Source organism: Gouania willdenowi, chromosome 15 (assembly GCF_900634775.1).
Source record: "Gouania willdenowi chromosome 15, fGouWil2.1, whole genome shotgun sequence".
Taxonomy (NCBI): domain Eukaryota; kingdom Metazoa; phylum Chordata; class Actinopteri; order Blenniiformes; family Gobiesocidae; genus Gouania; species Gouania willdenowi.
The window spans coordinates 13,422,603-13,436,453 of NC_041058.1; the positions used below are offsets into that span (position 1 = coordinate 13,422,603).

A 13,851-nucleotide genomic window follows, 5' to 3' on the forward strand; every position below is an offset into this window, starting at 1 on the left:
GTGTCACCCATTAAAGTTCCTTAATTCAATTAGTAGTGCTTTACTTCTTTGTCTTGAGTCATATTTTGGGTATATTATATTTATACATTTATATCCGGTGTATGTTAACGTTCGTATTTCATATATTAACTGATATAACTGTTATCGGCTTTTAAAAACCTGTAATATCGTATCGGCCTAGAAGATTCCACCTCAGCCAGGCTCTAATATGAATATTATTGAGTTGTAGTAGCCACAGTGTTTTTAAAGTGATGTACACATTATTGGAGTGTTTGAAAGAATATTAGAGAAACCAAAGCTATTGATTGTGTTTCATCTGAATACATATTTATTAGATAAATATTAGGATGTCACGTCATCTAACTACATACAGATTTGCAAGACTAAAAATCACAATGATCTTCTGACCAGTTTAGAATATGAAATGATTGTACATAGAATGTACAAAACCCAAATAGACATCTGCCACGTGTGCCAGTCACTTCAGATTGTACCTTTTATAGCATGTTCTCTCTCTTCTTTTTTTTTTTGTCAAATTGCATAAAAATCATGAATTTGACAAAAAACTTTTTTTGATTTTCATTTTTTATAAACTTTAATGGAGCCTCTCGTGGCTCAGAGTTTCCAAGGCCCAATTTATACCTTAAAAGGTTGTCATTTTTGTAGCACCTTCATAAAGTACACAGGTAAAAGCAAACACACAGAGGTTCAATATTACACAAAAGAAAAGTGTCTTTCCTTTTTCTTTTTCTGAGCCCCTGAATGCAGGGGGAACATAAAGTATTTTACATAAATGAACAGGCATGATTAGAGAGTTCTGCACGGACGCAATCAAACACAGACTTGTTGTTTTTTTTTTCCAAATCCAATGTTTTGACAGGAGGATGCAAGCTTTACAAATTCTAAATACACTATGCACACTCCCACTGGAGAAAATGAATACATTTCTGTTAATGTGTCTCTATCTCTCATTTACACTATGTACAAAAAAAAAAAAAAAAAAAAAAATCCCTTACATCCCCAGCCCTGCCCACCCCCTGCATCCTCGTTAAAGCAACAACGGCGGGTGGCTCCGCCCCTAATTTCATTTCATTTTTACATTATCAACCGCATTCCTCGTCAAACAGAACCAACTGTCCTCATCCTTGTGAAAGGTTTTACACTCTTATTTACACACTGTGTGGGGACTTCTCCCAGTGCGGCAGTGCATTGTCTTATACAAACAAACAATCACAGACATTGTAGAATTTTCCAGCTGAGTCAAATGCATTTGATCAAATTTGGAAATTGAGTAAAAATCCCAATTTGGTTTTTTTTTTTTACAAGAAGTTTAGACAAACTCAAACAAAAAGGGTGGTTACTGCATAAAAAGTATGTGAAACAATAACTTTGCATTAAGAAAACCAAACAAATAGAATAACTTACAATTTGAAATATAAACGCGGATGGAAACACACAAATTCTTCACGGCGTTGTAATAAAAACAAAAAAAAAGCAAACTTTTTTTTTTAGGCTTTGAAACAATCCATGTTTTTGCACATTCTCAAATAAAGGGGATGAGGTCACTTGGTCCCATGTTATTATTAAATACATTTTGGAGAAAATGGGGACCTCGAAGCTGCATTGACAATCTCTTAGAAGCACCTCGTTTAAAGCTGACCGATTTATATCCACAAAAAAACAAAAACAACAACAACAAAACAAAATCAGACTCCTATCAAAGACATGGAAAGGTTAGATTTGTCACAGGTGTGGGAAATGCTGTACACAATACAGATACTGTGTTGGACTGTGTTGACAGGGATCACGGACGGATGTGTGTGTGTGTGTGTGTGTGTGTGTAGCACGAGACAGACACACAGTACCATGTAGTTGCCAGTGATAGTATACGGTTCAGTACTGTACAGTCACCACATATTCACAGAAGGATATTTACAACCGCTCTGCAAGCACTGTTGGATCATGCAGGACGACACATGGACTCAACAGTAACAGGAGCGTCGACACACACACACACACACACACACCGTCACACGCACACTTTGGGATTTCAGAAGTTGTGAGAATAATATCCAGACCGAAGCTTCTGCGAAACTGTTGAGATGAAATAATAAATTAAAAAAAAGGGGACGGTGAAAAAAAAAAACACACAAACATCACGAACACGAAAGGTGGCGGAGAATAGCATCAGACCACGTCTATCACGAGTGCTCGACAGAGGACAACACACGTTTACACACGCACACACACACACACACGCACACAACAGTGTTAATTTTGCCAGCAAAATTTGAAATAGTTTTACTCATAGTGTTTTGACTGAAATGCTACTTACTTTTAGTCAAAATTTAGTCATGAATTCTAATTTCAACAATGAGAACTGAATATTCTAAAGATTGTATTGTTAAAAAAAAAAAAAAAAAATCATAAATAAACCTTGTAAAAAAAAAATGTAGTCATCAGGACTAATTTAGTTACATATTCTAGTTTTGGTCAAACATGACATTAAGATTTTAGATTTTAGATATAGTTTATGCAATTTTTTTTTTTTTTTAAGATTTGGTATTTATGAACCTTTTATATGATATAGGATGATATTAATGTTTGTAAATACACACAGACAGATTTGATGTGATGAATGTGTAATCACATGATTGGATATCTTAGAGTTTAGTTATTCCTAGTTGATGCTGAATATTAATGTTTTAATATAGTTTTCATTCACATGTATTTTGTTATTCAGTCAAAGTCTCGTTATTGTCACTTTATGACAACTAAACGTAATCAAAACATTTTAGTCAACAAAATTAACACTGCTCTGTAGACACCAACAAACTTTAGCTCCTCGGTCATCTCTGACTGATGGTGGTTGGTTGGGGGGTGGGGGGTGGGGGGTGGGTGGGGAGGTGGGGGTCACAGCGCGCCTCAGTTTTTTGGAAGAACAAATTTTCAGAAAGAGTAAAAACATTCTTGTACAACACTTTTTCTCTCCGACTCACACAAATAAAAATGTGTCTCTTGTGTTGTTTATGAATATAGCTGCACAGTTTTCCATTGAAGTGTCAATGATGTTGTGTGTGTATGTGTGTGTTTTGATGATGTCACTGTAGTGTTCACCAACATGGCTGTAAATGATGCTCTTGGAGTCGGGAGGTGGTTGGTACAAAGAAGAAGAAGAAGAAGAAGAAGTAAAGGAGTGTGAATATGATCGGCATTCCCAAAACAGTCACTGCTGAGAAACTGTTCCCGTCGGTGCGCAGGGAGGCCAAGTGCATGTGAGGTGGGGGTTTAGTTGTTCTCAAAAAGGGAGAGGAGGTCATCGTTGCTGTTGGTGGGGAGGTCCGGAGGGTCCAGGTATGAGAGTAACTCCTCGGGGTTCGCCAGGTCTGGAAGCAGCTGTGGAGAACAGACAGAGGTCAGAAAGCTACACAGTGCTCTATGCCAGTGGTTCTCAACCTTTTCAGCCCACAACCCCCAAAATAAAGGTGCCAGAGACTGGGGACCCCCACTGTACCTGTAAAATGATGGTCCACTGTTCGATGAATCTGTGATAACCACTTTTATTTATTTATCTGAATAATATCCACTGTCATCCAGGGGACGTTTATTATTATTTTGGCCATAGTATATAGTCATTTTAAAGATGTAAATCCTTGTTTTAATCAGAAATGAAATGTGTTAAACAAAAACTGGTGGAAAAAAACCACAGATTTTGGTTAAAAGTTGCAAATTAGAGTGGCCAAAAACGGTGAGAAAATGTGGCAAAAAAGGGTTCAAAGTGTCAATATCGGCTTAAAGGGGCAGAAATGGGGACAATTAGTTTAAACTGGCAAATAAAGAGCATGACAAATCGTGAATGTGGTTAAACTGGCAAAAATATGCATGAAAAGAGGTTAAAAGTGACATTAGTGGATCAACATATGTGACATTAGGTAGGAAAAGTGGTGGAAAAAGTTTATAATTGCCGAAAATGTCTTAAAAGTGAAAACAATTTGAGGGAGAAGTGACATAAATGGGAGTAATGTTGTAAAAATGCATTAAAAGGAGCACAAATTATGAAAATAGTAAACATTTGGCAAGTTTGGTGTGGTTGCAGAACAATGGTAAAAAAAAAAAACAAGCAAAAATTAGCTTAAATTAGTAAAAAACAATATTTATATTTTCTTGAGGGCGTCTGGTGACCCTCTCCCAGGTTGAGAACCCCTGCTTTACACAGTCAACCAGTGTCAGGAGTGAAGTGTGTGTGTGTTTGGAGTGAAGCAGAGCTCAGCAGAGACAAGCGCAGCTGTAGCAGAACACACACGCACACGCACACACACACACACACACACTTACATCCAGAGAAGGTTCTGGCATGTCCTGCCCTCCTCCTCCTGCAGACATCTGACCTTCTGAGGGCGCGTTAAAGCTCAGATCGCCGTGCGGATGCTGCGGATGCTGAGGCTGCGACGGCCGAGACGGCTGCGACGACTGACTGCCATGATGTAGCGGCTGCCCTGATTGGCTGTTGTGATGTAAGGGTGGGCCTGATTGGCTGCCGGGGTGGGGAGACGCATGCAAGCTCTGCTGCATGGAATTATGGGACTGATCGGAATGGGACATCTGCAGGAGCGAGAGGCAAACGCAGCGAGAGAGGCAGAGAGAGAGAGAGAGAGAGAGGGAAGAAAGGAAGGAAAGAGAAGGAAGAGAGAGAGAGTGAAATGACTTCCAGCGTGAATAACATGAGACAAGCCTTCGAAATGAAGACTGTGATCAGCAAACATGTACAGCTGCGACATCACACGGCGACATGAGCATGTGAGCATGACTGAGCGCACACGCTAGCTACAAGCACAGCTACAGCACCACGTTCAGCTTCAAATGAGTGTGTCCATTAAAAAAAGGACATAAAACATATTCAGCAAAGCAGAATTATGTAAAGAAAACCTAAATTTTACATAAAAAAATCTAAATCATGACTTTTCTATGGAGTCCCAAACATGACATGGTAAAAACTTTTTTTATTTTTTATTATTTAATAGTTGTGGCCACAAATTAGTTATGACATGTGCATGAATCACGACTTCATGGCATTTGTGGTCATGAAGTAAGTATACAGTAACATGCGCCTGAGGGATTAATAATGTTAATACAATAATTAAATACCCAGTGGTTAGCGTGGCTAGTTATGTGCTGCAGCATGTTGTCAAAGGGTTTCAAATGCTCTGTTAATTTTGAAAAATCATCAAAGGTGTCATTATGTGAGTGTGTGTGCAGCTCTTTGTACACACATGCATAACACTGGACTTTTCAGTGCTACGTGGACTCTGGATGCTGCTATGCGTTTTGGCATGTTGGATTTTACAATTTATAATCTGTATAATGTGATTAAACAAACAATGAACATGTGTAGAATATGTTTGATAATAAAAAAAATAAAGAAACACTTTAATTTGTTTCAACAAATTACTGTAAATGTTGTCCAGAGTGATATATATTTATAACCTGGGTCTTTATTAATGTGACTGCCAACCATCTTACCAGAGGTGAAGCCTGAGTTCTATAATGTATTGATTTTAGGGGTGTGGCTTTAAGTCACACTGTTTTGTTGTATTTATGTGCATAAAAATTATCATGTGAAAAATAAATGAATGACACAATCCCTACATAGCTTATATACTTCAGCTATTATTAATCACTATTTCATGGCCATGAAGAAGCATTCTGTTCGCACGCTGTAGCTAATTCCTGGCCACAGTTTATTAGTTTTTTTTAACCATGCCATGTTTGACTGGAGATCGGTACGTTTTGATGTAATAACAGAATTAAAGTGTCAATTCTACAGTTTGGGATTAAAGCAAACCTGCAAAAATAAAGCTGGACTTATTTTTATGCTCCACACAACGGTTAAAGAAGTCCAACCACAGAACGCTGTAGCTACATGATGCTGAACTTGAGCCTGTCAGACGCTGCAGCGGTGAGAAGATTAAACTGTTTTTGTAGCAGGTGCTTAGAAACACCTTTTTATAGCTTCACCTCCAACGCAAAGACAAACGATCCCGACCAACCAAAACCGCTGTTACGATCATCCTCTCTGTGAGAAATGTGTCCGTATGGCAAATGAATCAGAATGGGTTTTAGTGCTGATAGGCTGTTTCTGCGAGTGCTGGAATGTTCTCTGGGGTTTTACACAGATCCACTTTTCCAAAAAACAGTTTTCCTCACACCTTTAATCCACTTACTGCACCGCTCATGCCGTGGTTCAGGGGCTTGTCCTGTGGGAGGAGGCCAACGGCTCCATCTGGTGGGTGGGACAGCTGTGGGCCATGCATGAAGTCATTCATAGGAGGACCTCCCCCCCCTCCTCCTCCTCCTCCAGCAGAAGGGTTCCCATGAGGGAAGTCAAAGCTCCCCTGGCTGTGGTAGGAGTTTCCTGAGGAGGTAAAAACAGGAGAAACTCTGTCAGCTTTTCTCACTGCTGTGGGACCAAAAAAACAGAAACTGTTTCAGCACTAAAGTCATCTTCAAGCTGTTAGAGAACTGCACTAGAGCCGCAACTAATGATTATTTTTGTAGTCAACTATCTATCCATTATTTTTTTGATTATATGACTAGTCTAGTTTTGAAGCACATATTTTGGAGTGCTTTTTCAGCGCACCTGCTTAAATCCTTCCACCTGTGAACGTGTCCCTGTTGTTCTGGGACAGCATGTTTTACAACAGAGGAATTAAAACAATTACATAAAACATGTATTTGTAGTGTAGTTGTTATATTTAACACATAAAATATCATTGGGTCTTTCAAGACCCACAGAATATTTTGTCCTACGACAATCTCTGGAAGATTAGACTCTCTACTTTCATCAGAAATTTTATTTTTGTTTCTAGCGTGTTTCGTCCTTCCGTAATCAGCAGTTGAAAAGAGGCAAGTTTCACACAAATCGCCAGTTTGTGACAAAAAGCTGAAAAAACCTGTCACTGACTTTGAAGCAATCTTTTTTTTTTGCTTTATGGACACCTCAACATGGGTTTCCTTCTATAAAACTAAAAAACAACACTGAGACCGGGCTTTAGATGGCAAAATTGTTATTATTTAGCTATCTAGGTCACAATTGAATAGTTTGCTTACTGTATTTTGACCTTCCTCCAAGTCTCTCCCCCCGTCATTCTCCACACACGCAACTTACTCCTTCTCCCGGACATGCCAAGTGTCTCCGCTTGCCCTGTTTTTTTCACTTAGTTCCACACATGCTTTGGTCAAGTGGGAACTTCAGCATCAACTCTTGTAGCGCCATTTTCTGTCTCGTAAACTCCTTTCCTCTCGCTCTGAGCTCTGCCCATCACGGGGGATCTCTCATTCAAAGGTGCTCTGCTGCCACCTACATGGCACCAGTTGGTCACTACATCATTGTACAAGTTAGATATTCACGGGAGAGCTTCGTCACATTGTCTCCTAGCAACCCCAGCCGAAAAACACAATTGACGTCATCGGCATTACTAAACCAAATGACGTGTAAATAACTAACTTTAAAAAGCTTTAGTAACTTTAGGTTGCATTAGGGTTCTTCAGTTTTTTTCCTCTTTCCGCCATTTTCTTCGCATTTCACTTGCACAAAGTTACAGGTGCAACACTGCCCCTAGCAGTCAATGTGGTGCACTGCAGCAGAAAAAAAGTAAGAAGTGGCCGCGAGCTGGATTTTATCATGAATTTCCAAGATTAAACGACGTGTCAATGGTACAAAATCTGCGTCAACAAATTTTTGTAGTCGACATGATCGATTATGTTTTAAACTGCACTATGTGTTTGTTTTCCATCACCTGCACCGGGGTATTCTCCTCCGTTCCCACTCGTGTGGTGACCCGGGTGCGGAAGGAAAGGGCTGGGTCCTGGACCCGGACCGGGACCCAGCTGAGCAATCATCTCCATGACGTTAGGCATCGTCATCTGACTCGGGCTCATGGTCTTAAAGCGTTTGGCCAGCGGTGCGTCTGGGTCCTCCTTAATGTGGAGCTCAGATTTGATGGGAACGGGTCGCCAGCTGCATGTGGGGTCAATCGTCACCTCCTCAAACTCAGAACTAAAGATAGAAAACATGGATTTTTTTTAGCTTATCAACACTTCTAGGCTCTTAACAAGAAAAAAGAGGGGAAAAAACCTACTTTTGGATGGCATTGAGGATTCCCCACATGTACTGATCCACCTCCAGACCTTCTAACAACGCCGTTTTACTGTCAAAGGGAGAAAGCATGTTTAATACTTTTTAAATCATTCTATTAAAGTCTCTAATACAGTGGTGCCCACAAGACTTCATAAATGAAGGAGAATGGCACAGTCACAAATGAAACCAAATAATTCAGTTTCTGACCTCGAGTTGAGGGGGCGCTACTGCACTAATTTGTTCATTTACAACCTTTAATTATAAGTAGAACAGTTACATTTATTAGCAGCAGCATCAGACAACCTACGTGTGTGGAAGCCATGGAAGTTTTTCTAAAGAACAAAGTAGGCTACAGACACTCAAAAGCTATGTGTGGTACTGACTGGCACCGCTAAAAGTGGTTTTTATTGGGATTTCACCCCCCCCAGCTTTTCGTGAGTTTTCCTGATTTTACTTCGCAGTAGTATGAACATCAGCCTCTCAGAGAACTCACGCTTGTGTGTTCTGATTTAGTGCAAAGATTCGATTCTTTAAGTGAGCAGCTGTGTTTGGTGCTTCTGTGGATTTGAACTGTCAGATAATCTGAGATAAACAAACTGCAGACCATCACACTTTCACAGAGTTTTGCTTATGCCATGATGAAATGGAAATGCTACATTTTTACTCTGTATGTTTTACAAACTTTATTTACAAAATATTTTAATCAATTGTATTTACATTTTTTAAATACATTTCAATCTAACTCAGTTTTTAAGTGTTACTGTTTCAATATTATTATTGTATTTTATTACAATACTTAATAACTGTAATAGTTTCAATATTAAAATCAGATTATTTACAGTTAAAACCTTTCTCGTATAATAAAGCATTTTAAACAAACAGAGGAGGCTCATCCCGGAGAGCAGCCAACGTATTCATTATACAGTAGAAGTAGCTCGTGAGCTGAAAATGGTTGGGCACCCCTGCTCTAATATGTCCACATACTTGCACACAGGACACCTCCACGTCCCCCTCTCACAGTTCAGCTGCAGGTACGACTCCAGGTCGAAGCACTGTGGAGAATACATTGAGAAATGTACGGCTGCTGCTGCTGCAAGAATCCTCCACATAGTGGTGTTTCTTTTATTTCAAAGTGCACCAACCTGCACGTGTTTGCAGTCGTGTCCTCTTGCAGGCAGCTGAATGCGTCGGAAAGTAATGGGACACTTTAGTGAGACTTTAATAGCCGTCTGCTCCACACCGTCCTCCCCGTTGAGCGTTGCGTTGCCCGTTGACGCTGCTACGCTACTGAAGTTCCTTTTAACTGGAAAGAGGAAGAAGGTCCATTAGGGAATTTAACACCTTATGTGCAGTACGACAGATGGTCTTTGACAACTGATATAAAGTTGAGTAATGTAATAATAAAGATGGCGTACTCTTGGTGATGCAGTGTTCTGCAGGAAGGAGTCTCTTCTTTAGGAGCCCCTGGAGGACGGATCGCACAGATGGTCTGTGGACCAGCTGAAGAACAAACAGGTGGGACTGCAAAAAAAACAACACAATCCCATAAAACCAAACTGGATTAATGTCTAACAGTGAGTTCAGCCATAAATGTGCAAATGACAGTGATTAAAAGTCAGCGTCCCAGTGGAGAGTGTACTCACGCAGCAGCAGGCGGTGACGGTGATCTGGATGGTGTTTCTCCCCGGTTGGCACACGTGCTTCAGGTGAAGAGGTTTGTGGGAGGTTTTGTTGTCGCCCCTCTCGATGGTGAGGGGCGTGGCGTTGACGCTGACCTGGACGGAGGCCGGCCAGTTGGTGTTCATTTGTCTGTCCTCGTGGTGGTAGCATTTAAACTGGAGCTCTAGGTCAGACCTGTGAACACAATGGAGAGAAAGACAGAAGAATGGACGTGAATATGCTTTAATGTCAGTTTTACTTCAAACAAAAAACCTAAAATCAGGGGTTTTCAACATTGGGGTTGTGACCCCATGTGGGGTCGCCTCGAATGTAAATGGGATCGCCTGAAATGTCTGGTAATTGATACAAAAATAATTAATGATTAACTTTTAACTTAATTTTTAAGATTTATTTATTTATTTTTCAAATTAAAACTACACACAATCTTTCACTTTTCACATATAAATCAATCTACATGAGTTTTTGGGTTTGCCAGAAATGTGTGACATTAAAATGGGGTCACGATCTAAAAAAGTTGGGAACCCCAGCCTTAAACAGTGACCAATTTCAACTCAATTACCTGTTCATAAACAACAAACACACAATTAGTACTTAAACATTAAAGCTGCTGGGGAGGATTATTTTTCTATCACAAATAGACAAACTGTAAGCCTAATAAATCAATAAAACGGAGATCAATTGCTTGAAAAAATCCATACAATTTTGAAATTGATGTTCTAAAGTTGGTTTTGATCTCCGCTGTAAAGAATCTCTTATTAACATTGGCAGAAAAGTTTTAGGCATTGCATTGTGGGATGTGGAGTCTTGTATAGATGGATAGAAGTGTTTCTACTTCATTCTTCCTGTGATTTCTTCACTTTCTTCACTAGACAAGGAGAAAAAGTGATTCGCTTGACGAATAAAATAAATCTGCCGTTGTTTTTCCAAAACTTTAAATCCGTGGAAACATCAAAAATGTGTTGGGAAGTCATTTTAGTAGAGTTTTTGGGGTCAAATACAAAAAAATTAGTGTAACAATGAAGTAAGAATACATTTTTGAATCCATCTATGGGACTCCACATCCCAGAATGCAATGTATGATACTTTTCCGACAATGTCAATAAATGGAGCGTTCTTTTTTTGAGAAAATAATCTTTGATTTATTGATCTGTATGAGGCCTACACTATATCTTTATCTAAGCTTCATATGTAAACGTAAAGGCATTTTAATCGAGCATTTAAATAGGATGATTGTATTGTATCATGTATTCTCTGATTATATCTGGTGTGTTTGTATTTTTCACAACACTGTGTCACTGTGTATTGTAATATATTGTTGTGAAGTTGTGCATGTTTAGCCTTTTATATTCTGTATCTGCTTCTGCCCCCTGCACCATTGAAATGAGCGTTTAGCTAAATCCGGTGTGTTTACAACTTTGGCTGTACATTAATACACACTGTCCCACTCAAATAAATAAATAAATAAATAGAAAAGGTGCAGACTCACCTCCACATGAGGGTCTGATGGACGGAGGGTCGAAGGTGGAAGACGTGGTTGCTCACTGCCAGGTTATGTTCTAACCGGAAAGGTTCCAGTACGACTCCGTCCCTGACTGGGAACGTCAGCCGCAGCTCCTCGTTGGGATTGGCTGCGTGAGATGGAAACCCTTGTTTTACATCACTGGCAATGACACAGTAACTGTAACTGTACAGTGATACGTTAAAGGTCTGCTACGGTGCTTACTTGGAGGGGGCGGAAGTGCTGTCATATTTGGTTTCATGTCTGGAGGAAACGGGGGCTTCACGTCCTGATTTGGCGATAGATAGGGAGGAATACTGCTTCCTGGGGTCATGGGGGGTGTGGGGTTTCCAGGGACGGGGGAGTGAGGGTAGTTACCTGCCCTGGGGGGCTGCACAGAGCAGAAAAGTGCAGTTAGAACCACAGCTGTTGAACTCATTTCTGATGGAACAAAAAAAGCAAATCTGGCAAATCGTTCTGTGGAGTGAAACCGTACCCCGCTGCCTTGCCCGTAGGAGTATCCACCGCCTGAGAAGGTGGTGCTCTGTCCATTGAAAGGCTCCTGCTGTGAGGGAAACATAACACCTGAGTACATGCAAGTATTTACGGCCTCTATATGTTCTTTTCAGTTCCAGTTCTGTGTAGGTGGATGTGGATCAGTGAGGCCTTACCTTGTAGTACTGGCCCATCGGCATTCCAGGAGGATACTGGCTCTGAGCCTGCTGCACTGGCATCCTCTGGGTGGGGTAGTTAGGAGAGGGCAGGGGCCTGGAGGCGTTAGAGGGGGGGTATTGTCCTTGTTGGGGTTGGAACTGACTGTTTGGTCCATACTGCTGACCTCCATAACCCCCCTAGAAGAAGAGAATATAAAACATAAACATGTTATTATATGGTGATTATAAGCAAGATTAGAAGTAAAATGAAGATGTCTGTCTGTTTTAGGGGTTAATTTGTGGAATAATGTTGATAAAGAAATAAAAATGAGTGACACACTATTTAATTAATTATTTGATGGCGCCGAAAATGGCAGCCATGGTGTGTGGTTGTGTGTTCTTTACGCTGCAACTACAGAGTTAAATTCCTTGTACTGTTCTAAACTGTACCTGGCAAATAAAATCCTTTCTGATTCTAATTTCAAAAAGAAAATGTCACAATATATTTTAGAGAGTTATGTGAAGCAGTAGAAAAATATTTGTGTTCTTTGTTAAATGGTGTATATAAAAGAAAGTACATGTGTCTGTGTGTGTGTGTGTATATATATACAGTACATACAGACTTGGACACTCACCTCCCCCGGGTACGGCCTCTTCATCCCCTGCATGGGCATCCCTGGCCGTGGCCCCCCAGGATAGCCCTGCTGAGGAATCCTTTGGCCATGAGCCCCGAAAGGCGCCATGCCCGGGGTGCGAGCCTGGCTCATGCCCATTGGAGGGCCGCTCATGTTGGGGTTGGTCATTGCTGAGCCCATGTTGGCAGGGTTCACACCTCCAGGGGGCCCTCGCGGGCCTCCTTGATTCATAAACTGGTTGTTGTAGGCTGGTGCAGGACCCATTTGAAAGGACGGACACATCTGGAAGCACAAAGGTATGTTGTAGGTGTGTTTCCTGTGTGTCTGTACTAGGCAGGGTTGGGGTCAATGATTGATCATTAATTACAAATATGACAAAAATAAAATCTGTTGCTGCTGTAATTATATTGGAATTGTAATTGATTTCAGATAATTGACTTTGTAACTGTAATTGACTTTAAAACTGTCAATTTCAATTTAATTAAACACAAACCTGGGCAACCGTTACAGTTCTATGGCTTACACACAAATATTAAAATATGTTTCCTATCATCTCTACCTGATAGTTTGCTTGAGGATCATTTTACCATTAAAAAAATAAAAAATGAAAAAATCCAGGGCCATTCTGACAAAAAAAGGATATTATAAAAAATGTCTGCCACCGTAATTGTGATTGAGTTGTAATTGAACATGAATAATTGAAGATGTACATATATTAAAAAACCGTGGTATTTGGCATGTGAGTGTGTTTCGTACCTGTCCGTACTGGTTCATGTCTTTATTCTGGGTTTCTTGCAGGGCTGCTACAGTGGCCGTCGCCGTCGCCGTTGCCGTGGCAGCGGCGGCAGCCACAGCAGCAGCTGCAGCGGCGGCGGCCGGCTGAGTGTGGGAGGTCATCCCTAAACCTCCGGCCGAGGAGTTGGGGCCTGCAGAGTAACTAAAACAAGGAGGAGTGCAGGTTTCCATCATCTGTGATCATTTAAAGTCAATGCTTTTCCTGAATCTTAAATAGAATCTCACCTGCCACTGTATCCACCTGGACCACCAGGATAACCAGGTCTGCCATACATGCCCTGCTGCATATATGATTGGCTGGAACCTCCTTTGTTGGGGAACTGTTGCTGCTGAGCGGCGAACTGGGACGAGCTGAGTCCAGCTCCACTGGCAGACATACCGGATCCCATTGGATTAGCTCCAGGATTCATTGGGTTGTTGCTGTTTGCCATTGGGTTACCCAGCACCTGCATT

The 13,851-nt window shown here is 40.8% G+C and overlaps 2 protein-coding genes across 9 annotated transcripts in view; one reads left to right on the top strand and one right to left on the bottom strand.

Annotated features, from left to right (window-relative positions):
* Positions 1 to 4,235, top strand: part of zcchc24 (zinc finger, CCHC domain containing 24) — a 46,065-nt gene extending 41,830 nt beyond the window's left edge. The window contains exons 5-6 of the transcript XR_003675679.1: positions 1,562 to 1,569; positions 4,225 to 4,235. The gene's annotated coding sequence lies outside the window, so the exon portion shown is untranslated. The remainder of the gene's footprint in view (positions 1 to 1,561; positions 1,570 to 4,224) is intronic.
* Positions 577 to 13,851, bottom strand: part of zmiz1a (zinc finger, MIZ-type containing 1a) — a 128,880-nt gene continuing 115,605 nt past the window's right edge. For 4 of the 8 annotated variants that reach the window (XM_028469396.1, XM_028469399.1, XM_028469402.1 and 1 more), the window contains 16 exons: positions 13,624 to 13,844; positions 13,360 to 13,540; positions 12,604 to 12,885; positions 11,987 to 12,166; positions 11,812 to 11,880; positions 11,541 to 11,706; positions 11,304 to 11,445; positions 9,781 to 9,991; positions 9,553 to 9,658; positions 9,280 to 9,440; positions 9,122 to 9,189; positions 8,139 to 8,207; positions 7,797 to 8,056; positions 6,207 to 6,412; positions 4,336 to 4,602; positions 577 to 3,396 (listed from right to left, as the gene is read on the bottom strand). In XM_028469396.1, the coding sequence (XP_028325197.1) occupies positions 3,289 to 3,396; positions 4,336 to 4,602; positions 6,207 to 6,412; positions 7,797 to 8,056; positions 8,139 to 8,207; positions 9,122 to 9,189; positions 9,280 to 9,440; positions 9,553 to 9,658; positions 9,781 to 9,991; positions 11,304 to 11,445; positions 11,541 to 11,706; positions 11,812 to 11,880; positions 11,987 to 12,166; positions 12,604 to 12,885; positions 13,360 to 13,540; positions 13,624 to 13,844 (2,697 nt within the window). In that variant the 3' untranslated portion in view covers positions 577 to 3,288. The remainder of the gene's footprint in view (positions 3,397 to 4,335; positions 4,603 to 6,206; positions 6,413 to 7,796; positions 8,057 to 8,138; positions 8,208 to 9,121; positions 9,190 to 9,279; positions 9,441 to 9,552; positions 9,659 to 9,780; positions 9,992 to 11,303; positions 11,446 to 11,540; positions 11,707 to 11,811; positions 11,881 to 11,986; positions 12,167 to 12,603; positions 12,886 to 13,359; positions 13,541 to 13,623; positions 13,845 to 13,851) is intronic. The other 4 variants (XM_028469400.1, XM_028469398.1, XM_028469397.1 and 1 more) reach the window with 3 other exon arrangements.